Below are 23,631 nucleotides of genomic sequence, written 5' to 3'. Positions count from 1 at the left end.
TCCAGAGACGGAGCACTCCACGCTTGGTCACCAACAGAGCGGTGTACAGAAAGCGCCAGTGCTCCGAACTAAGGCCCTGGTCTAACACCTCTCCCTCACACCCCAATAGAATAAGTAAATATGACCACTGAAAAGGCAACTGCACAACCCGAGCCAGAAATTCCAACACCCCATTCCAGTAAGTTTCCAGCTTCGGACATTCCAATAACATGTGTACAAGGGTGCCACGCATACGCTGACATTTAACACATAGATCAGATCCCCAAAGGCCCGCCCTCCTGCCCCGTACCCTAGTAAAGTATGTGCGGTGTAGTATTTTGAATTGTATTTCCTGCAGGGAAACGTTCCACGCCCCTCTAGGGATGCTGGAAAAGCATGCAACCAACATCTCAACCCCGACCGGCTCCCCGAGCTCCTCAGTCCATTGGGAAGCCAAACCAAGGAGCCGAGGGTCCGGTCGTTCCGCCCGGGCCACCCTATACCAGGTAGAGAGAGAATTCATAGAGGCAGGAAGAGAGAGAAAGATGTGGTCAACCTTCAAGAAACTATAGCTAGTAGGGGGCGCCTTTTCGATAGGCCTCATAAAAATGACGTAACTGCAAATAAGCAAAGAAAGGCATATCGGGGAGGGACCAGTGACGGCGGAGGTCAGCAAGGGGAGGGAAAATCCCATCCGCAGATGGCGATGTTGCAACAAGCCCCAAACAGAAGCAAGCGCCAAAGCTGGCCTCCAGGCCTCGTGCTCCACCGACACCTGGTGGGAACGCAGGGTTACCCCTAACAAATTGAAAAGCCCAGTTGTCCCGCGATCCCCCCCTATCCGACGCCGCCACCAGAGCAGCGCACGCCTCAACGGATCCATCCAAAGAGAATTACAACCCGTCCTGGGGCGTCGCCACCTAGGGACGTCAAGACAAGCCAGCGCACAGTGCGGGGCCACCCAGGAATCAAACAATCTCGGGGGAGCAAATCGGGAACCCAGCATGTATAGTTCATGCACCCAGCGCATCAGGGCCGCCACATTATATAACTGGAGATCCGGGAGCGCTAAACCACCCCGGTCTCTGCTCTGCGTGAGTCTCCAAAACCCCACACGGGCCCTCCGGTTCCGCCAGATAAAAGAACCAACAAAGGACCTGTAGGCCCTCTCCTCGGTCGTTCGCAACCACAGGGGAATCATCTGTAAAGGGTAAAGAATCTTGGGCAACAGAACCATTTTTACTAAGGCAATACGGCCAAAGAGCGACAGGGGGAGGTCTCCCCATCGATGACAAGCATCCCGAAGTTGGGCAAGGCGATTCACAATGTTGCTTCGATAAACCACGGCCCAATCAGCGCTGAGAAAGATCCCAAGATATTTAAGCTCTCCCACCGCCCACCTAAAAGGGAAAGAGGGCAGATCTCGCGATGCGCAATGCAAAGTGACAGGGAGCGCCTCAGACTTACTGAAATTAATACACAGTCCGGAGAAAGCCCCAAAAGAGTCAATGAAGGTAGTTATGCAAGGGATAGAAACCCGGGCATTGCCGACAAAGAGTAGCATATCATCCGCAAACATGGTAATCTTGCACACCTCCGCCCCCCACTCGGATGCCCTCTACACCCGGGGCGTCTCGTATCTTAGCCGCCAGCGGTTCAAGCGAAAGTATAAACAACAATGGCGACAAGGGACACCCCTGCCGGGTCCCTCTCCGCAAAGGAAAAGGAGCCGTGCAATGGCGGTTAATAAGGAGCTGAGCGGTAGGAGCCGTATACAAACGGACCACCCATTCAAGAAAAGAGCCTATAATGCCAAAGCGGCGCAAGACCCAGAAAAGGTAAGGCCAAACAACCCTATCGAAGGCTTTTTCTGCGTCTAAACTAGCCAGCAAGTCGTCCCCAGAGCGTCCCCTGCCCTCCCTCAAAGCCACCAGTGCCTTAAGAATGTTAGCCGAGGAAAAACGACCAGACACAAAAAACCACCTGGTTAGGATGTACAAGCAAAGGGACAACCTGAGCTAGGCGCTTAGCCAAGATAGCCGTAAGGAGTTTCATATCCTGGTTAAGCAGGGATATGGGTCTATACGAGCCCACCAAGGTGGGATCCTTGCCCGGTTTAGGAAGCACCACGACATGAGCATGGTTCTGCTCCGGGAGAATTCTATCCGAGGCCTGCATATCACCAAACATGGCGCATAAGGCAGGGCCCACATGATGTTGTAAAATCTTATAGAACTCGGGCCCCATGCCGTCTGGTCCTGCAGCCTTAGCAAGTTTCAGACGACCAATGGCCATGGAGATCTCTTGACAAGTAATAGGAGCATTGAGTAAGTCGCGGTGCGCCTCCGAGGCAGATGGGAGGTTCAAGTCTCGAAAGAAAAGGTCTCGAGCCTCAGTATCGTACACGCCCGCGCTATATAAATCGCTATAAAAACGTACGAATTGGGTCTGGATAGCCGTCTCCGTCCAATGCGACACATTCGAGGAGTCCCGAATATGGGAAATACACGCAGCGCGACGGTGTGGGCGAACCAGGTTGGCCAGGAGCTTCCCCGCCCGGTTACCCCACCTATAAAGTTGAAACTTGTACACATCAAGATGAGTTAAAGCCCGCGCAGAAAGAATGGCGTCAATTTGTTTACGCAGACGGAGATACGACTGTCGAGCTTCCTCAGAACTGTGCCGCAGATGATATAACCGACATTCCCTCATCTGTTTTGCCAACGACGTAAGTTCAGCATCCCGGAGCTTGCGCTTGCGAATAGAGTAGGCTATTATGCAGCCGCGGAGATAAGCCTTCGCCGCTTCCCAGAATATGGTGTCCGAGACCTCGGTTCCTTCATTCGTCTGCTTATACTTAGACCATTCCTCGATGAGATAGGTGTGAAATTCCTCGTCTAGATACAGGGAGGGATTAAAACGCCAAATACGATCACCCAGAGAGCCACTTCCCCACTTGAGAGTCAATGTCACAGCAGCGTGGTCACTAAAAGGGACATCCAATATGTGGGTGCGCACCGTCCGCCCAATGGAACGAGAGGGGAGTAAGAAGTAGTCCAGACGGGAATGACAGTGGTGAACCCCTGAGAAAAAGGTAAAGTCCACCTCCCCAGGGTGGTAAACCCTCCACACATCCTGGAGGTCCAGCTCTCCCATCAGGAAGTTCACCCCCCTACGCTCATTATCCGCCGCCACTGGTCTCGGAGGCTTACAATCAATGGAAGGATCGCTAGTGATATTGAAATCCCCGCCCACCAGGAGTTCATAATTCAGTAATGCTATCAATTGGGCCACTAGAGTAGAGAAGAAAGAGGGAGTGTAGACATTAGGAGCGTAAACATTGCAGAGCACCACAGGTCTATCATTCAAAGTCCCCACCCAGATGACAAAGCGGCCCTGAGGGTCCCGGATAACCCTGTGTGTGACCGTTACCACCGCCTTATGGATGAGGATAGCCACCCCCTCTGTCTAGATCAGTGTTTTTCAACCGCTGTTCCGCGGCACACTAGTGTGCCGCGAGATGTTGCCTGGTGTGCCGCAGGGCCGCCATCAGGGCAGTACTACCAGTCCTGCATTCAGGGGCCCGGAGCTGACAGGGGGCCTGAGGCAGGGGCGCCAGTAGCTCGCCAAGGCAAAGTGAGTCGATCACCCAGGACTCACTTTGTCTTGGCGATCTAATCTATCGAGCCGATAAGTCTTCTTCTCCCCGACGTCAATTATGCAGTCGGAGAGGAAGTTCGGGCCAGCCAATCGCTGCCTGGCTGGGCGGAACTTCCTCTCCGATTGCAGAATTGACGTCAGGGAGAGCATGCGTCGGCGTCGGCTTTGGGGCCTGTTATCCATTGGTGGGTCCTGTTCCCCGATGGCAGCGGCAGTGGCTTGGGGAACGGCAGGGAGAAAGAAAGAAAGGGGGCAGGCAGGGAAACAGAAGGAAAGAAGAGAAACAGAAAAAAAGAAAGAAAGGTCAGGGAGAGAGGAAGAAAAAGTTGGGGGAGGGAATGAGGTGTGGAGGAGAGAAAGTATACAGGCTGATAGAAGGGAAGAAAGATTGGATGCACAGTCAGAAGAAGAAAGTGCAACCAGAAATCACCAGACAAGGTAGGAAAAATGATTTTATTTTAAATTTAGCAAAGTGGAGGCAGTATTACCACAGTTTTCAAAGGAATTTGCCCAAATAACTTAATAGTTAACTGGGTAAATTCCCAGAGATGAAAACTTCCCTTCACTTACTATGCACAGTTCTGAATTTATATCTGCTGTCTATATTTTACAATATGGTCCCCTTTTACTAAACCGCAATAGTGGTTTTTAGCGCAGGGAGCCTATGAGCGTCAAGAGCAGCGCTGGACATTCAGCGCAGCTCCCTGCGCTAAAAACTGCTATTGTGGTTTAATAAAAAGGATGGAGGGTATATTTGTCTATTTTTGTATGCTATAAAAACCAAATACAGAGAGAGACTGAGAGCTGTTGACGAAGAGCTACGTGTGTGTCTTTCTTCGATTCCAGCCAGAATATCAGCCAAACAGGCCCAGGTTTCGCACTGAATAAAGTATTTTATAATTTTTATTTCGTAATAAAGTAATTATAAAATACTTTCTTTGTGTTTATATGATTCCTATTCAAGAGAATTACTTTATATATAGTCAATATAGGCAGAGAGTTAAATTTTTTAACATTTTCTAATGGTGGTGTGCCTCGTGATTTTTTTCATGAAACAAGTGTGCCTTTGCCCAAAAAAGGTTGAAAAACACTGAGATAGATGAATAAGAGGACGCCACTACTTCCCCCACCCAGTCACGTTGCAACTTCTGATGTTCGCAGGCCGTGAGGTGAGTCTCCTGTAGAAAAGCTACAGAGACCTTTTCCTTCTTCAAAAACGACAGGACCTTCATGCGCTTTATTGGAGAGTTGATGCCTGCCACGTTCAACGTAAGACACACCAAATCAGCCATAGCCATGGGAAGAACCCATCACCAATGCACCGTCCCAACGATCCATCACAGAATCCCTGAGGGTCTCCCAGCCAAACCCCCAAGTACAAGCAATTGAGCCCCAAACCCCCCACTGAACTAGAGAATTGCCCCCCCCCACAACCCAACCCCTCCTCCCCGCCCCTTGTCCACAGCACGCAAACATGCACACCCAAGCACACCCCACACAAACAGTCCACAGCTCACCAGACATACAATACCCCTTCCGTTCTCCCTCCCACTTCTCCCACCCCCGCCCATCCAACACCCCAACCATCCCCCCATACTAAAAACAAATTTCTGAAAGCCCCCCCAACCCCCTCACGCAAAAAGACCCAGAAAGCCTCGAAAATCCACCCCACCCCCAATAGCAAACCTCCCAACATCAACATGTCCAAAGGTGACAAATAAGCCAAGCAAACAGAAAACAAGGGGCATAGTTTGAAATACCAGACACCCTAAGTCCAGAGTCCAGGATCCCTGCGTGCAAAATAAGAAAGCAGCAACCTAGTCCAGGGATCCGGATGGGCATGTCTTGAGCAGGTATCAAAGCTGAGGTAGCAGCAGGATATCACGCCCCAAAAACAGCCATCAGAGCAGCTATGACAGAAAAGAAAAACATTGTTGGCCCCGGAGCCCCCCCAGAAGTGAAATACAGGGCAAAGGCTCAAGACTGTCCGACCCCGGGTTCAGGCACCAGAAAGGCAGGATCTGGAGAAAGTCTTAGGGAAACAAAGCAAATCTTCTCAGGGGTCCGGAGGTATAGGCGCCAAAGATCTTATATAGGCCTGTAACGCCTCCACGTCCTCGCAGGTCTTCGGTCCCCCGGCCTCAAAGACCCGGACCCTTGCAGGATATTGCACCACGAAGCGTAGGCCTCTGTTGCGGAGCTCGGTGCAATGAGGCGCCAGGGCGCGCCGGCGAGCAGCCACTTCAGTGGAGTAGTCGTTGAAAAGTAGGATCTTTACGCCCTCACGCTCCAGCGCGCCCTTTTTTCTGTACAGAGCCATGACCTGGGCCTTGTCAGCAAAGTTCAGATACCTGGCAATAACAGGTCGAGGCCTGCCCGCGCCCTCTCGGCGCTGGCCCAGACGATGCACCCTCTCCACCAAGGTGCGCGATCCTTCTGGGGTAAAACCCACCGCGCCAGGCAGCCACCTCTCCACTAACTCGCGTAGCTCAGCGTCTCGGATATTTTCCGCCAGGCCCACCAGTCGAATATTGTTGCGGCGGCTGCGGTTCTCTTGGTCTTCCAGCCGCTCGTGGAGGGTCGCGCACTGAGCCTGCAGGGCCCGAACCTGCGTCTCCAGCGCTCCAGACCGGTCCTCCTGGGCAGCTATACGGGACTCCGCGTTCTGGATTCGCTGACCATGTCGCTCCAGGCAATCCCGCACATCCTCCACAGTTGCCTGGAGCTTAGTGAGCCGCTCATCTATCGCCGCAGAGATGGTCCGGGTCAATTCCTTGACCGCGTCGTCCTGGAGTAGCACTCTCGGCGGGGTCGCAGTTCCGGATGCCATCTTGGGAGCTCCGTGCGCACGGTGAGCCCGAATCGGCCGCGGGGTCTTAACGGGCATAACTTGCCCAAAAACTGCTGCAGAGAGCCGCCGAAGCAGCCGTTAGCTCCCCACAGCGTTCCGCTCTGCCCTGCACCGGAGAAATGAGAGGAGCAAGGCAGGAAGGCTTTAAAAAGCGAAGATTTAAGCGTGAGAGGGTCGGAGCACGAGCAAGGAGCTGCCGCTCAGCTCAACGTCATCACGTGACCCCCTATATATATATCTTTATTCATTTTCAAAAATTACAACAAGTGTACAACATTCATTCAGAAATACCTTAATTCATCACTTGACATTCTTATTTGTATTACTCCAATTAAATAATTATATAAGAAGCCCACCCCTCCCGCCCATATACCAATAAATATCAATTATCAATTATTATCTTAAACTTCTGAATATCAGACAGAGCTCTTTGCAGTCCAGTTAAGAGATACCTTTCGTGAGAATAAATAAACCTTGGAGGAAGGGCTGTGGCTCTGCACCCAGAGGTTGTGAGCTCAAATCCCGGTGCTGCTCCTTGTGACCCTGGACAAGTCACTTAACCCTCCAATGCCTGCTAGTGCTGCCCAATTTTCCAATTCAACAGTGAATCAATTCATTTTCTTAAAAAACTGGACTTTCCGATTGGTCTGAGCCAGTAGGCTAATCTTATGTTCTTAGAACCATTTTTAAAAAAACACTAAAATCGTTTTTTTTAAAGATGCATATGATTCTTAATATTTTATTACTCTTTTTTTTATCAATAAATATATATCCCCCTCCTATTTGTTTTTCCCTTGTTATTACTTTATCTTTACTGTCCAATTATTGTAATTTCTTCCCCATTTATCCTCACAATTCAATTATGTCTTTTTACCCCAACTAACATTTTATTATATGCATGTACTTTAGTATGTTAATTTTTTTATCTTTAACAAAATTCAGTTTAAATTGTCACTAATATTTAATATATATGTATTTAGGTATTAATTTGTATGTATTAAGGTTTTGTACATCGCTTAGTGATTTAAAATAGGCGATTCATTAAGAATAATTAAACTTGAAACTTGAAACTTAGAAGAAGGAAACTAAGTAAGCCCAAATATATAGAAACTAGCACAGTCAGCTGGACCACTTGGCGATACAAATAACTTAGAACTCAAGGTTAGACAAAGACTAGACGGTGCACCTAAAATGATTGATTGACCTTTTGCAGCAAGACGGGCTGTAGGGTAACTTAAGCCCTACATCTGTGCCACAGATACCCTGAGTGCTAGAGTACGCAAACTCTTTCTTCTCTCCCACAGGATTAATGGAGCCATCACCAATGGCTTTGAGGAAGATGTAGGGAACCGCACGTCTTTCTACGGCTTCTCCACCAACACAATGCAGAATTCCTTAAACTATTACATGAGAGAGGGTTTCCATGAAGTTCCCAAGACCATGGTAAGGCGTCTGCTTGTTCCTGCATTGCTATTCCTAAAATTGATTTCTTGGTTTAAAGAACCTCTGGACAGCCTTCCCAATCTCATTAAAAAAGCAGCCACAGCAATGCACAAACACCTCACTCAAGTAGACATGGTGGGGGAGGAGAGAGATAGTTATGTATATTTATGCCTGATTTGTATTTGTGGTTTTAGTTTACTGTTTTGTCCCCTGAGGAAGGCATTTCAGATTGCCGAAACTGGGATCCAGGTCAGGACCTTTAGCTTTTAAGATCTGTTTCCAAGTCAAGCAACTATGTTTGGTCTTTTTTATGTGAATAAATGTAATGATTGGTTGATGATTGGACATCTTGCTTGCCTTTTGTGTCTGGTTTTTCTAAAGGTTTTCCCATGTTTGAACTCTCTTAAACACACAGAGGACTGTATCAGATTTCATGGCCATTTACTTATATGAGAGTGTGTAGTCAGATGAAATAAACTTATACACACCCTGCATGTATGCATCCCCAGAGGCGTAGAGTAGATCAGAAGGACGTAAGGGAGGCAGATGCAAACCATAGTAACATAGTAACATAGTAGATGACGGCAGATAAAGACCCGAATGGTCCATCCAGTCTGCCCAACCTGATTCAACTTAAATTTTTTAATTTTTTCTTCTTAGCTATTTCTGGGCAAGAGTCCAAAGCTTTACCCGGTACTGTGCTTGGGTTCCACTGCCGAAATCTCTGTTAAGACTTACTCCAGCCCATCTACACCCTCCCAGCCATTGAAGCCCTCCCCTGCCCATCCTCCACCAAACGGCCATACACAGACACAGACCGTGCAAGTTTGCCCAGTAACTGGCCTAGTTCAATATTTAATATTATTTTCTGATTCTAGACCCTTTGTGTTCATCCCACGCTTTTTTGAACTCTGTCACTAGTTTCCTCTCCACCACCTCTCTCCCAGGCATCCACTACCCTCTCCGTAAAGTAGAATTTCCTAACATTGCCCCTGAATCTACCACCCCTCAACCTCAAATTATGTCCTCTGGTTTTACCATTTTCCTTTCTCTGGAAAAGATTTTGTTCTACGTTAATACCCTTCAAGTATTTGAACGTCTGAATCATATCTCCCCTGTCTCTCCTTTCCTCTAGGGTATACATATTCAGGGCTTCCAGTCTCTCCTCATACGTCTTCTGGCGCAAGCCTCCTATCATTTTCGTCGCCCTCCTCTGGACCGCCTCAAGTCTTCTTACGTCCTTCGGTAGATACGGTCTCCAAAACTGAACACAATACTCCAAGTGGGGCCTCACCAACGACCTGTACAGGGGCATCAACACCTTCTTCCTTCTACTGACTAAACCTCTCTTTATACAGCCCAGAATCCTTCTGGCAGCAGCCACTGCCTTGTCACACTGTTTTTTCGCCTTTAGATCTTCGGACACTATCACCCCAAGGTCCCTCTCCCCGTCCGTGCATATAAGCTTCTCTCCTCCCAGCATATACGGTTCCTTTTTATTATTAATCCCCAAATGCATTACACTGCATTTCTTTGCATTGAATTTTAGTTGCCAGACATTAGACCCATTCCTCTAACTTTTGCAGATCCTTTTTCATATTCTCCACTCCCTCTTCGGTGTCTACTCTGTTACAAATCTTGGTATCATCTGCAAAAAGGCACACTTTTCCTTCTAACCCTTCAGCAATGTCACTCACAAACATATTAAACAGGATTGGCCCCAGCACCGAACCCTGAGGGACTCCACTAGTCACCTTTCCTTCCTTCGAGCAACTTCCATTAACCACCACCCTCTGGCGTCTGTCCGACAGCCAGTTTCTGACCCAGTTCACCACTTTGGGTCCTAACTTCAGCCCTTCGAGTTTGTTCAACAGCCTCCTATGAGGAACTGTATCAAAGACTTTGCTGAAATCCAAGTAAATTACATCTAGCATATGTCCTCGATCCAGCTCTCTGGTCACCCAATCAAAAAATTCAATCAGGTTCATTTGGCACGATTTACCTTTTGGTCAAATGACCAAATGAGGATATGGAGCAAAATGGAATTTAATGTGACATGTGTCTGACGTGGCCATGTTTTGGCCGAGGGGAACCAGAAAGCACGCTTCTATCTGGTGCAACAATCCAGAGTATTTCAACTCAAAGAATACACTTCTCACTGGTACAAAAATTCAGCATCCTGTAGTAAGAAGTGTATTCTTTGGGTTTAAATACTCTGGATTGTTTGGGAAGCTGTTGCACCAGAGAAAAGCTTACTGTCTGGTTTTCCTCTCCATCAGATCTCGGCCAAAACGTGGCCACATCAGGCACATGTTCCATCAAATTTATTTTTGCTCCATATTCTCATTTGGTCTGTTCTTTGTTCTACCCCTGGTATGTGCATAGAGTACGTGAGATATTTACGCTACCATTGGAGCAGCTGTAAAGGGTTTGCACGACTTCCACACATAAGAACATGAGTTACCATATTGGGAGAGACCGAAGGTCCATCAAGTCCAGTAGCCACTTTCCAACAGTGGCCAACCCAGATCCCAAGTCCCTGGCAGAAACCCAAAGAGTAGCAACATTCCAGAGCTGAGATTGTGATGTCATAATGCCTAAGAGTGATGTCACAATGGCTTGACTCACTTAAAAATGCCATTTTGAGACAGACCGAAGGTCCATCAAGCCCAGTATTCTGTTTCTAACAGTTGCCAGTCCAGGTCCCAAGCATCTAGCTAGATCCCAAAAGAATAAAACAGATTTTATGCTGCTTATCCTGGAAATATGAGATGAGAGAATTTTTTCAAGTCCATCTTCACAATGGCTTATGGACTTTTCTTGTAGGAAATTATCCAAACATTTTAAACCTTTCTAAGCTAATTGCATTTACCACATTCTCTGGCAACAAATTCCAGAGTTTATCAGACCCACCCAAAAACTAAAATTATCCTTCCCCTCACTAAAAGACATCTCCCACCCAGGAAAACTGGGGACCTCCCTCCTCTTCAGATTCATCGAGCTCTGGAATAGCCTTGCCTCCCCTCTTGAACCCTTCCGTAAACATCTGAAAACCTGGCTTTTCTCAAAAACCTAACACTCCCTCCTCTTCTGACATCCCAGCCCGCTAACATTCTCCCCCTCTGATCTTCACCCATCCCTCCCTTGGAGTTCCTTTCTCATTACAATTCTTGTAAACCGTGCCGAGCTCTACAAATGTGGAGATGGTGCGGTATATAAACCCAAGATTTAGTTTAGTTTAGTTTAATTACACGTTGTATGAAGAAATATTTTCTCTGGATTGTTTTAAATCTACTACTTAGTAGCTTCATCATATGCCCCAACAAGCGATTCACATCTTCTCTTTCCACTCCACTCAGTATTTTAGGACCTCTATCCTATCACCCTTGAGCCGTCTCTTCTCCAAGTTGAAGAGCCCCAGCCGCTTTAGCCTCTCCTCATAGGGAAGTCATCCCACCATTTTCATCACCCTTCTCTGTACCTTTTCTAATTCCACTATATCTTTTTTGAGATACACAGTGTTCAAAGGACGGCTGGACCATACAAGGGCACTATGACATTTTCCTCTTTGTCTTCCATTCCTTTCCTGATAATTCCTAACATTCTATTTGCTTTCTCAGCCACCGCCACACATTGAGCTGAGGGTTTCAACATATCCTCAATGATGTCACCTAGATCCTTTTCCTGGGCAGTGACCCAAGTTTCCAAGTTCATTATTGTCTATCCTCTGCATCCACGTAGCTATAGTTCAGGTTCCTCTTTCCCAAATGCATCACTTTGCACTTGCTCACATTAAACGTCATCATAAAAAAAAACAAGAGGGCATTTGGAAAAGTTGAAAGGGGACAGATTCAAAACGAATGCTAGGAAGTTCTTCTTTACCCAACGTGTGGTCGACACCTGGAACGCGCTTCCAGAGGACGTTATAGGGCAGGGAACAGTTTCGGGGTTTAAGAAAGGATTGGACAATTTCCTGCTGGAAAAGGGGATAGAAGGGTATAGATAGAGGTTTACTACACAGGTCCTGGACCTGTTGGGCCGCCGCGTGAGCGGACTGCTGGGCGTGATGGACCTCAGGTCTGAGGCATTTCTTATGTTCTTATGTTCATTGAAATCTATCAGCACAATGAGGACTACAGTTTTCTCTGTTAGCGCTCCCTCTCTTTGGAACAGTATTCCAAATTACTTACGTGAAAAAACAACTCTTGCCAATTTTAAGGTGCAGTTAAAGACATTTCTCTTCCTTGATGCTTTTGTAACTTCAACTGTCCTTTCAAGGACGACTTAGATTCAAGAAAGGTTTTGACCTTCAGTTCCCCCTCCCTTTGTTATTCTTTCCCGTGTCTGTTTTCTTTCTCTCTATCAATTGTAGTTCTAACCCTTCTTTCCTTTTGTCCCCATTTGTCAATGTCTTTAGAAAATGTCATTTCCCCTGGTCTGTTTCTGTTTAAATTGTACTTGATTTGGCGCATTGTTTTGGTGTTTTTGTACACCACTTAGAAGGTTTGATTGGGCGGTATAAGAAATTTTAAATAACCTTGAAACGTGATCTACCATATTGATGCCCAGTCTCACAAGGTCCTCCTGCAATTTTCACAATCCTATTATAGTTTAATAACTGTCTCATCAGCAAATTTAGTTACCTCACTAATTATTCCTATCTCTAGATCATTGATAAATATGGTTTAAAAAAGCTGTGGTCCGAGCTCAGACTCATTCTCAGACCCATTATCTACTCTTCTCAATTCAGAATATTGACCCTTTAACTCTACTCTCTGGTTTCTGTCTTTTAACCAGGCATGTCTATATTGCCTTTATAAAATAAGAAATTAATATCAAAAATCCAATAAAGAAATACAATTAGCCATCTTTTAGATTCTTAGATACCTCATGGATTTATTCTCTTGCTTATCCCGTTTTCCCAAAAGAGCCCAGAAGGGGTTACAGGAGTACACACGGAGCAAAGCCAGAACAAATATGGGCTAGACCAGGGATCTCAAAGTCCCTCCTTGAGGGCCGCAATCCAGTCGGGTTTTCAGGATTTCCTCAATGAATATGCATGAGATCTAGGTGCATGCACTGCTTTCAATTCATATTCATTGGGGAAATCCTGAAAACCCGACTGGATTGCGGCCCTCAAGGAGGGACTTTGAGATCCCTGGGCTGGACGTATTTGGGAAGCGAGTGGTACAAAGACTGACCCCCCTCTTTTACGAAACTGCGATAGCAGTTTCTAGCGCAGAGACCCACGCTGAATGGCCCGTGCTGCTCCCAATGCTCATAGGAACTGGCTCACCGCGCTAGAAACAGCTATCGTGGTTTTGTAAAAGGAGGCCTCAGTTATGATAAATAGAGACCATCAGAGTTACAGTAGGTGATTTTGCATGCTATAGGAGAGATAAGCAACCGAGATGCATTGGTTGAGTACTATATGCTATAGTGCAGGGGTGTCAAAGTCCCTCCTCGAGGGCTGCAATCCAGTGGGGTTTCAGGATTTCCCCAATGAATATGCATGAGATCTATTTGCATGCACTGTTTTCATTGTATGCTAATAGATCTTATGCATATTCATGAAATCCCGACTGGATTGCAGCCCTTGAGGAGGGACTTTGACACCTCTTCTATAGTGGGTATGAACATCCAACAACGGATAACAGAGTGATATCTCCCAACAGGAAACACGATATATCTTCCTGCCGGACCACAACCGGGACTATTTGCTGCTCAATGCTGCTCTTACACATAGACGAGGGAATGAATCAGAACAGTGAGTTCAGAATCTCCTGGGTTTTTATAACCAAAGCACATGTCTCCAAAGCAGACTGAAGATTCAGTTCCCCATTTCCAGCTCTGCTGTTTAATCTTAACCTCTTCCTTCTATCTCCCTCCCCAGCCCTTCCTATTATTTTGGTCAGAACCTGAGCACGGAGAAATTCAAGATGTTGCACCCGGACTTCATGCGTTATCTGAGGAACAGGTACTTTGGCCTTTTCCTCCTCTTGCGGTTTTAATGACCCAAAGCACCAGTTGACGGGAGATTACATTACATTACAAAAGAATTACAAAAAATGTATTACAAGAGGAAGATATCTGGTAATTTCTAGGGGAGATAAAGAGTTGATGAGGTTGCTCTGGCGAATTGGGAAGGTATTGGGAAGTGGTATTGGGAGTGGGAAGGAGCTAGCAGGAATTTCTTGAAAAGTAGGGTCTTTATTTCTTTTCTGAATGTTTTGTAGTCTTACTTGGAAGAGAACTAGGATAGGAGCTCAGGGCTCGAGTCAGGTTATGTTGTGGTCTTACTTCCACACGCCCAGGTAATGAGGGATCGTAGTGATCCATAAAATCCCCAAAAAGAAAAATGTTCCTCTCAGTTGTATCTTATAGGAAGCGTTATCTTCCCGACTGCTGGATGTAATCTTTCCGGCCGATAGTCAGACTGTGGGAGATAACCAGCTATCTCCTGCAGTCCACGGCAAAAGCACAAATTCAATGCCGGCGCCTTATCTGGCGAACGACACTGAATGTCCAGTTTAGAATTGGCCAGCTGAAACGTAGACGGCAGATAAAAATTAGACCCGTGAACTGACTATGTGGGATAAGGATGACAACCGATGATATTGGTTTGCTTTGTTACATTATAAACGTTTTGTAAAACATAAAGATAATACCTCTGTTTAAAAGCTTAATGGTCGGGTAAAGCTGAGACCTAGGGGGGCCAATAGGAAGTCACAGATCCATTTATATTTGCATATAATCTCATAAAAGGGCTAATTTAACTGAATATTGGGAAAATATTTTAGCAATTAAAACTTTAGCAGGAAAAACACCCTCTCTCAATTCTTTCTGGCAGGTTTCTCTGGGATCCCGTTTTAAATACTGAAGATAGAGATGTTTACCGAGTGTCTACTGGAGCAGCAATGCTACTGGCTGCGGTCCACGTCTGTGACCAGGTACTGTACAGTAAACAACCAGTAATGTAGCTGGGACTGAGGTTCCCCATCGGATACAGCGCCAAAGGCTACCTTTCTGGCTGGTGGGACCTTTCCTCTGCTGTATCCTGCCCAGCACGGCGGGACATGGCAGAGGACAGTTCCCGCTGACCAGAGAGGCAGCCTTTAGCGCTGTCTTTGATGCTGTGGCTGAGTACAAGGGGCAGGGAGGTCCTGGACCTCAGTGTGTGTGGAAGAGAGGGTTCAGCTGCAGGACGGGGCATTTTACCAGACACCCCAGCAAAAAACATAGCTGTAACCAGGGACAATAAGGCACTGAGTACACTCAACTGCATGTCTGGGATTACGTACAACACACCATTACAACAAACCTTGGAACAGATAAGATACCACATAGTTAGAGGAGAGTGTGGCGCAGTGGTCAGCACCCTGAGGTTGTGAGTTCAAATTCTGCACTGCTCCTTGCAACCCTGGGCAAGTCACTTACCGTAATCCTCCACTGCCCCAGGTACGTTAGACAGATGCTTGAAGTACCTGTGTGCAAACTGCTTTGAGTGTGGTGGCTCACAAGTCCCAATCCCTTCCCCCACCCATTGAGAACAGTACAGCACACCCATGCTCCTTCGCTTCTAACCACGTCTTCCCTGGGCAGGGTGAAGGCTACAAAAATTCCTGCCTTGTTTTGTTTGACGCACCTGGTCCTTACTCAAAGATTTAGGAGACATGAAACTCGGGTTCTACAGTAAGCGTTTCTCTCATTTTCTCTCAGGTCAGTGCCTATGGATTCATCACCCCAAATTATGGGAATTTTTCCGACCACTATTACGACAGAACCTTTAAAGAGCTATTCTTTTATAGAAACCACAATTTAATGCTGGAGATGGAGCTGTGGCAGACACTCCACAAGGACGGCATTATAAAGCTGTACCACAGGACAAATTACACATCGCCACAGTTGCCCGTGACCCAGCAGCCACACGTGGCAGAGCAAAGTCAGCTCAACCCACTACCGGTTTCTTCAAATGAACATTGAGGACTGAATCTGCTTTCTAGAGTCCTGCTGGACTCTTGTGAACTGACCTGGTCAGAGACAAGACGCTGGGCTCAGTGAACTTTTAGTCTGAACTAGGTCTGGCACCTTTTATGCTTTTATTAGAGCACAGACAAATAATACATTCACAGTCAGCCCGTCCGTGAAGAGCCTTCTGTTACCATGTATTCACTGTTACATGCGGGTCTCACTACAGTCACAAGGGACAGATATTGCTTTGGTCTCTGTGCAGAATACAAGTTCTAATCTTATGTTCTGTTATGATATCAAGTTTACAATACATAGAGACATTCATTTAAGTGCTTATGTAGTCCAGCACTATTGGCACAGGAAGGGGTGTGTATATTTCTGCCAGCTCACTGCACTTCACAATTTTTGTGCACTGAGGACTTCTAGAAGCCTTGTGACGAGTTCAACACGCAAGATCCACAATATTTTAACCTCAAAATACAAGAATGGGGCTATCAGCCAGTCTACCAGTGAATCCTGAGAGGAAACACATAACATAACTTTATCTTTCTATACCGCCTTAATCAAAAGAATTCTAGGCGGTTTCCACAAGAGAAAAACTGGACAATCAGTGAAATACAAAATAATAATGATAAGAATACAGCCTATTATTTCCAAAGACATTAAAATTTAAATTGATACAGTAAAATTACTGTGTTAAGAATAAAAGGGGCGACTCCCGGTGTGTGGAAGGGGGCCTTCTTGAGTGCTATAAGATTGAGCCCTCCCTGTGGAACATGACTGTGAGTATGTGCCAAAGGAGCAGGTCCCACCCCTTTGGAGCAACCTGAGGAGCGAGGAACCCTGATTCTGTCCCCCACCCCTGTAACCTGTTTGTATGGGGGATCGGAAAGTGAGCAAGGTGGTAACTCAACAGTCATTGATAGGGAAAGGCCCCATGGAAGCTACTATAGGAACAGTGAATGCATCATCTTCCTCCTCTATCTCCTTATCACCTGGTGGCAATCAAGAGTTACAGCTGCAGTAATCCTGCACCTCAGATAGGGGGAAGGTTCTCCTTCTGAGGATTCCCATACCTCAGTAAATCTTTGTGATATTTCATTGACTTCTGCTAATTTGACTAATGCCTGCAAAGGTGATTTTTTTTTTAAGTCAAAGTTTATTTATTGAAAAGTTTTATAACAAATGTGATAACATTCAATGTAAGCAAAACAATACAGCGTTCCTTATGCTTATCAAGATACATATGAAAAAGTCTCACATGAAGGTAACAAGTAGAAAAATACCTAAATGAAACATGGACCTATAACTCACCCAATAACAGGGATAGGAAAGAGAAAGAGAAAGGAAAAGGGAGCAAGAAGATAGCAGAAAGAGAAGTCAAAGATTGGAGCCTTGCAAATCAATCTTAAGAGAGCGCCACCTACAGTGGAACTGTTGGAATCTATCACTTTATTTTTTTTTTTTTTGCTAAATATGCTTCAAATCTATATGTCAGGCAAACTAAGTTCCACCATTGGACAGAAGAAGCCTTAGAGAGATCCTTCAGAGCTAAGGAGATGAGGGCATCAAAGAGAAAAGCATCTTCTGGTGTCAATTGACAGGAAAGAGCAGAGGATTTTAAGAACATCTGATATGAAAGAGCTACATTGATATGGAACAAAGAGCAAATAGTATCCCATATCGAAGTCCATTACGTCTGGATGGCAGGACAGAGAAATAATAAATGTTGCAGGTCCAACATTCCTTGGCAAAAGTAGAGTTGATCCTGTGGGATTTAACTTGAGTCCATTGGGCTTTGTGACAAGGGAAGAATAAACTTTGCGTGATTTTACCATGAAAGATGAAGTATAAGCACAGCCGTTCTTAGAATGGAAAAAGGGCTTCAAGATTATTTGTCTTAACTGTCTCGATTTTCTGTGGAAACTGTTCAAAGGTTAGACAAATGTGATGAATGATTTAGTCCAGTAGAACAAGAGATTACTAAGACTGAATCTCAGCTGAAATCTACTCAGGCCGCTTTAGGACAGCTTAATTCTGCATATGCAGATAGAAACATTAGATAATATGATTAGAGCTCATGATTTTAGATTATTGAACTTTCCCATCACTCATTATCTTTCACCTAAAGAATTGTTTCAGATGTATTTAAAAGATGTGCTGCAACTCCCCAATTAACCCCCTCCCCCCATATACTAAGCTGTGGTAGAGGTTTCTACAGCGGCCCGGAGCACCATATGCTCTGATGCTGCTCCAATGCTCATAGAATTCCTATGAGTGTCGGAGCATTTAGCACTTTGGGCCATGGCAGAAAACTCTTCCACAGCTTAGAAAAACAGGGCCATGGATTGAATCAAAATGGATAGTTTGTATTTCAGCTCCAATGGCAAAATGACGCTCAGAATTTAGGAAGTTGGTTGGTTTGGCTGAGAACCTTTCAGCGCCCCCCTCGTATGTAATAAAAGTAAGGCAAGTATAAGACAATCAAGCCATTGTGACATCACTGATGAGGTTGGCTCTTATTGGTGGAATGAGGCAATATGACATCACAACTCTGGTTACCAGAGACTGAAACTCTTCACGCTTGGAGGGGGTGCTGAAAAGTTCTCAGCCAAACCAAGAAGAGAATGACATGGAATGGTTCAATCAATGATCTGAAACAAGGTCAAAATGTAGAATTGGCACATAACAAAATCAGATCACCCTCTTTTCAGCTCCAGTGGCAAAATAACGCTCAGAATTTAGGAAGTTGGGTGGTTGGGCTGAGAACCTTTCAGCACCCCCTCGTATGTAATAGAAGTGAGCCAAGTAAAGGACAATTGAACCATTGTGACATCACTGATGAGGTTGGCTCTTAGGCATTGGTGGAATGAGGCATTATGATGTCACAGTACCAGCTATGAAAGTCTTCATACTATGAGGAGGTGCTGAAAAGTTCTCAGCCAAACCCAGAATAGAATGATATGGACATTGTGACATCACAGATGAGGTTGGCTCTTATTGGTCGAATGAGGCATTATGACATCACAACTCTGGTTACCAGAGACTGAAACTCTTTACACTATGAGGAGGTGCTGAAAAGTTCTCAGCCAAACCAAGAAGAGAATGAGGTGGATATGGTTCAATCAATGATCTGAAACAACGTCAAAACATAGATTTTGTTTCTCCAAATTGGCACTTAATGAAATCAGACAACCCTCTTTTCAGCTCCAGTAGCAAAATAATGCTCAGAATTCAAGAAGTTGGGTGGTTTAGCTGAGAACCTTTCAGCACCCCCTCGTATGTAATAAAAGTGAGCCAAGTAAAGGACAATTGAGCCATTGTGACATCACTGATGAGCTTGGCCCTTATTGGTGGAATGAGCCATTATGACATCACAATCTCAGCTATGAAAGTCTTCACACTACGAGGGGCTGCTGAAAAGTTCTCAGCCCAACCCAGAATAGAATGATGTGGATATGGTTCAGTCAATGATCTGAAACAACATCAAAACATAGACTTTTGTTTCTCCAAATTGGCACTTAACGAAATCAGATCACCCTCTTTTCAGCTCCAGTGGTAAAATAAGGCTCAGAATTTAGGAAGTTGGTTGGTTGGGCTGAGAACCTTTCAGCGCCCCCCTCGTATGTAATAAAAGTGAGCCAAGTAAAGGACAATTGAACCATTGTGACATCACTGATGAGGTTGGCTCTTAGGCATTGGTGGAATGAGCCATTATGATGTCACAGTACCAGCTATGAAAGTCTTCACACTATGAGGGGCTGCTGAAAAGTTCTCAGCCCAACCCAGAATAGAATGATGTGGACATTGTGACATCACAGATGAGGTTGGCTCTTATTGGTGGAATGAGGCATTATGACATCACAACTCTGGTTACCAGAGACTGAAACTCTTCACACTATGAGGAGGTGCTGAAAAGGTCTCAGCCCAACCAAGAACAGAATGACGGGGATATGGTTCAATCAATGATCTGAAACAACGTCAAAACATAGAATTTTGTTTCTCCAAATTGGCACTTAACAAAATCAGATCACCCTCTTTTCAGCTCCAGTGGCAAAATAACGGTCAGAATTTAGGAAGTTGGTTGGTTGGGCTGAGAACTTTTCAGCACCCCCTGGTCTTACCTCCCCTGATAGTTTGGATATGTCACCGTTTTTGGAATCTTCTAAAGATGTTATTACGAAGAGAGCAACATTGATAGTCATGCTACAGTCAGAAGAACAGAAATGATTAATTTTGAAAGCTTATTTTCCTATGAAAGCAGAATTATTTTGTACTCAAGCAATTCAGATTTTCCTGATGTCTCCAAATCAACCCAAATGAGACATAAAGCTTTTCTCCAGTTACAAATCAAGGGTTTTTGGAAATTGGCCATCATTTTCTCTTCAATTTCCCTGCAAATGCTTGATTGTTCCTTGATCCTGTTCAATTAGAATCTTTCCTGGTTGGTAAAATAAATTTCTTTCGATTTTTCCAGATTGAGGATATTATATTTTGCCTGTATTTCTTTCTATTGAATGTTATTGTATTGTATTGTCTTGGATATGGCCTAATAGAATCTGAAGTGTATATTTAAAATTAGTATTTTTTTTATTTTGCTTCTTTCTTTTCCTCATTTCCTTCCCTTACCTCATGTTTTTTTACCTCATATCTTTTTATTTTTTTTATACAAATGTAATTTTACCCTTCTTTCCTTATGTGTCCGTTAGTCTGTATAATTTTAATTTTATTTTTTTTAACATTGTATTAAAGTTTAACTAACCCTGTATTTGTTTTATTTTTCTTGTTTCTGTAAATCACTTAGTAAATTTAAATAAGCGATTCAACAAATCTTGAATAAACTTGAAACTTTTTCTGTAAAGATTATATAAATTCTAATAAAACAAATTTCAGAGTGATTCCCACTGTATCATGTTTATTTCTCCTTTTCAGTCTGTTTCTCAGCCCTTTCTTTTACACAAAGCAGCTCTATTCCTTATAGGAGATTAGGGCTACCCTTGTGGGTTGTAATTACTGCCTTCCCACCCCTGTCACACTGAACCAGCACGCCTCCCTTCTTACATTGTAAACTGGTTGTACCTAAAACATGGATCCAGAGCAACAGAGGCGATGATAAGCATGACCCGAGGGCTTTAAAGCAATTAATCCTGCCACATGGGAGCTAAAATCTGTGCGTATTTACCATTCTGGTAAATTTCACTTATGTCAAAAGACAAACATTGTGTGAAACGCTCTTGGAAACATTTCTTTGCCAGCTGTGTGTTTTTGCTCACAATGAAACTGTTTATCTTATCACCTGTTACTGTTTCCTTGTAATGTAGTGAAGAATTTAGGACTGGGAAGAGTTGGCAAATGAACCCAATAGGCTGATGAGTAACCTCATGGCTACTGAAGCCCGAGTTCAAATCCTTCCCGTTCTCCATCTGTCCTTGGGCAGGTCGCTTAATCCTCCGTTGTCTCCTGATATTCAGCACATGCAGTGGTTTGCAAGCCAGAAGCTGGGACAGATTAGGTTATGTGATGCTGGACCATATCCAGGCACCACTGGGTCCAGCTATGGACCTAGAGGTTATGCCAGCAACCACATGACGAAGTGGGCAAAGGTGAGGCTGTCTTTTGTGTGCTTCCATTAGTCTGTGTAGCTACGTAAGCACTCCGCCTCTGGACCATCCTAACAAGCAGAGAGAATATTCATCACCTTTGTCTGGTTAACCCTTTCAGGACCAAGGGACATATTTGTCCCATAATTTTAAAATCCTATAAATTTTGATTGGGATAGTCTACAGTTCTAAATTTGATATGTATGGATTCCATATGATACTGCCTTTATGTAAACAAACTGGTTCCGACATTCATTCATTAGCGTCGTTGCTATATTGACGAGAAGATTCACTTGCCACACTGTCCATAAGCCAGAAGTTTGATTTTTTAAAATAAAAATAATGATATTTCACAAAAAAATCAATTTTTTGGCATCTGCAAGCCCTTTTTACCATAAAAATGTCGTCAAAACCACAAAAATTGGCCTACGATCCTTATGGTCCTGAAAGGGTTAAACGCCACTGAATGTTCCCTGTTAGCCTGATCTAATTTCTCCTTTTTTTTTTTTTTTTTGTTTGGCATTGAAAACCAACTCAAAAAATGCTACCTCTGTATTATAGCACCATTACAGAAGCTCATGTATTGTAACACCATTACAGAAGCTCATGCAAACCGCTCTGAATTGACTTCCCAGTAGCGGGATAGACACTTTCAATAATTATAAACATATGGCACTCAGAAAATTTGTGCTACAGCTGAGTTAGACAGTGCGTAAAGCCAAGTACTGTACTGCATCGTTCTCTTAGAAAATGCTCTGATGCAGACAGATACAGTGGCGTAGTAACGGGGGTGGGGTGGGGGGAGGTCCACCCCAGGTGCCTTGGTGAGGGCTCAGGATTTTATATACCGCCTATCAAGGTTATCCAAGTGGTTTTACAGCCAAGTCCTCAAGCATTTTCCCCTGCCTGTCCCAGTGGCTCACAATCTGGGGCAATGGGGGGATTAAGTGAGTTCCCAGAGTCACAAGGAGCAGGGTGGGTTTGAACCCACAACCTCAGGGTGCTGAGGCTGTAGTTTCAACCACTGCGCCACACACTCCCTTCTCTCCGCCTCCCCGCTCCTTCCCCCTCCCCCCCCCACTGCTGCGCTTTCCGCTCCCCTTATGCCACACCTCTGTAATGTCCCTGGAGTGAGCAGCTCCTCTCAGCATCGGCTCTTCCTCTGACGTCACTTCCTGGACCTAGGAAGTGACATCAGGGGAAGAGCTGACAGCAGCTTGGGGGTTACTGCTCATGCCAAGAATGTTACAGGGGTTTGGGGGGGGAAGGGAAGCGGCACTTGCGCAGCAAAAAGGAGCAGAGAAGGACCGTGTGGTGGAGGAGCGCCACTGCCCCGGGCACCTCTCACCCTATAAAAAGGCCGGTGCTAAATCTTAAATAAATATGGGTAGAGGCGGGATACAAACTTACCTCTGTCTTATCCCAACACACAGGATGGGCACAGAATGGGGAGCAGCGCCTTGGATGAATCACTTCATAAAGGCAGTTAATAAATCCTAATAAAAAAATAAATATACAATACAAACATATAGAAACCCACGACAGGACAGGTTTAGCACAGGAACATCACTGCATGTCACACACACACACACAGCCCGGCCATAGGACAGGTAGAGCAGTGCAAGTCTTCTCCCTCCCTCCCTCCCTCCCTCCCTCCTTCCCCCCACCACCCACCCTCTCTCTCTCTCTCTCTCACACACACACACACGAAGGGTGATTCTCGATTAAAGAACAAACCAAAGTGAACCTCCTAGTATTTAAACATTACCATTGCCAAGTGGAGGAAATAGAAAGCATTGTTGCAAACTAAGTTCTTGTGAGCCCACGGCAGGCAGAAAAAGTACCTGCAAATAATATGTCCACCACTTTGGCTGCGTCACAGCAAGGTGATGTATCAAACCACTTACTCAGAAATGTAGGTATGCATGAGATCTATGTGCACGCACTGCTTCCAATGCATATTCATTGGGGAAATCCTGAAAACCCGACTGGATTCGGCCCTCAAGGAGGGACTTTGGGGACCCCTGGTCTACAGCACCATGTAGAATATTTGGGCCTTACTGTATAAAACTGAAGAATATTCTAACGGCAAAGGGGAATTGGTCTGGGCATGTTTTGGGTGAGTCT

The 23,631-nt window shown here is 45.1% G+C and overlaps 1 protein-coding gene across 1 annotated transcript in view; it reads left to right on the top strand.

The window, feature by feature from the left end:
- LOC117368258 (alpha-N-acetylgalactosaminide alpha-2,6-sialyltransferase 2-like) overlaps positions 1-18,200 on the top strand; it is a 44,251-nt gene extending 26,051 nt beyond the window's left edge. Inside the window, exons 5-9 of the mRNA XM_033961719.1 lie at positions 7,795-7,933; positions 13,609-13,700; positions 13,827-13,910; positions 14,784-14,883; positions 15,653-18,200. Of these exons, the coding sequence (XP_033817610.1) occupies positions 7,795-7,933; positions 13,609-13,700; positions 13,827-13,910; positions 14,784-14,883; positions 15,653-15,916 (679 nt within the window). The 3' untranslated portion in view covers positions 15,917-18,200. The remainder of the gene's footprint in view (positions 1-7,794; positions 7,934-13,608; positions 13,701-13,826; positions 13,911-14,783; positions 14,884-15,652) is intronic.
- The last annotated feature ends 5,431 nt before the right edge of the window (positions 18,201-23,631 follow it).

The sequence above is a fragment of the Geotrypetes seraphini genome, chromosome 10, assembly GCF_902459505.1.
Source record: "Geotrypetes seraphini chromosome 10, aGeoSer1.1, whole genome shotgun sequence".
Classification (NCBI taxonomy): Eukaryota; Metazoa; Chordata; class Amphibia; order Gymnophiona; family Dermophiidae; genus Geotrypetes; species Geotrypetes seraphini.
This window is presented reverse-complemented; position numbering and strand designations above follow the sequence as displayed.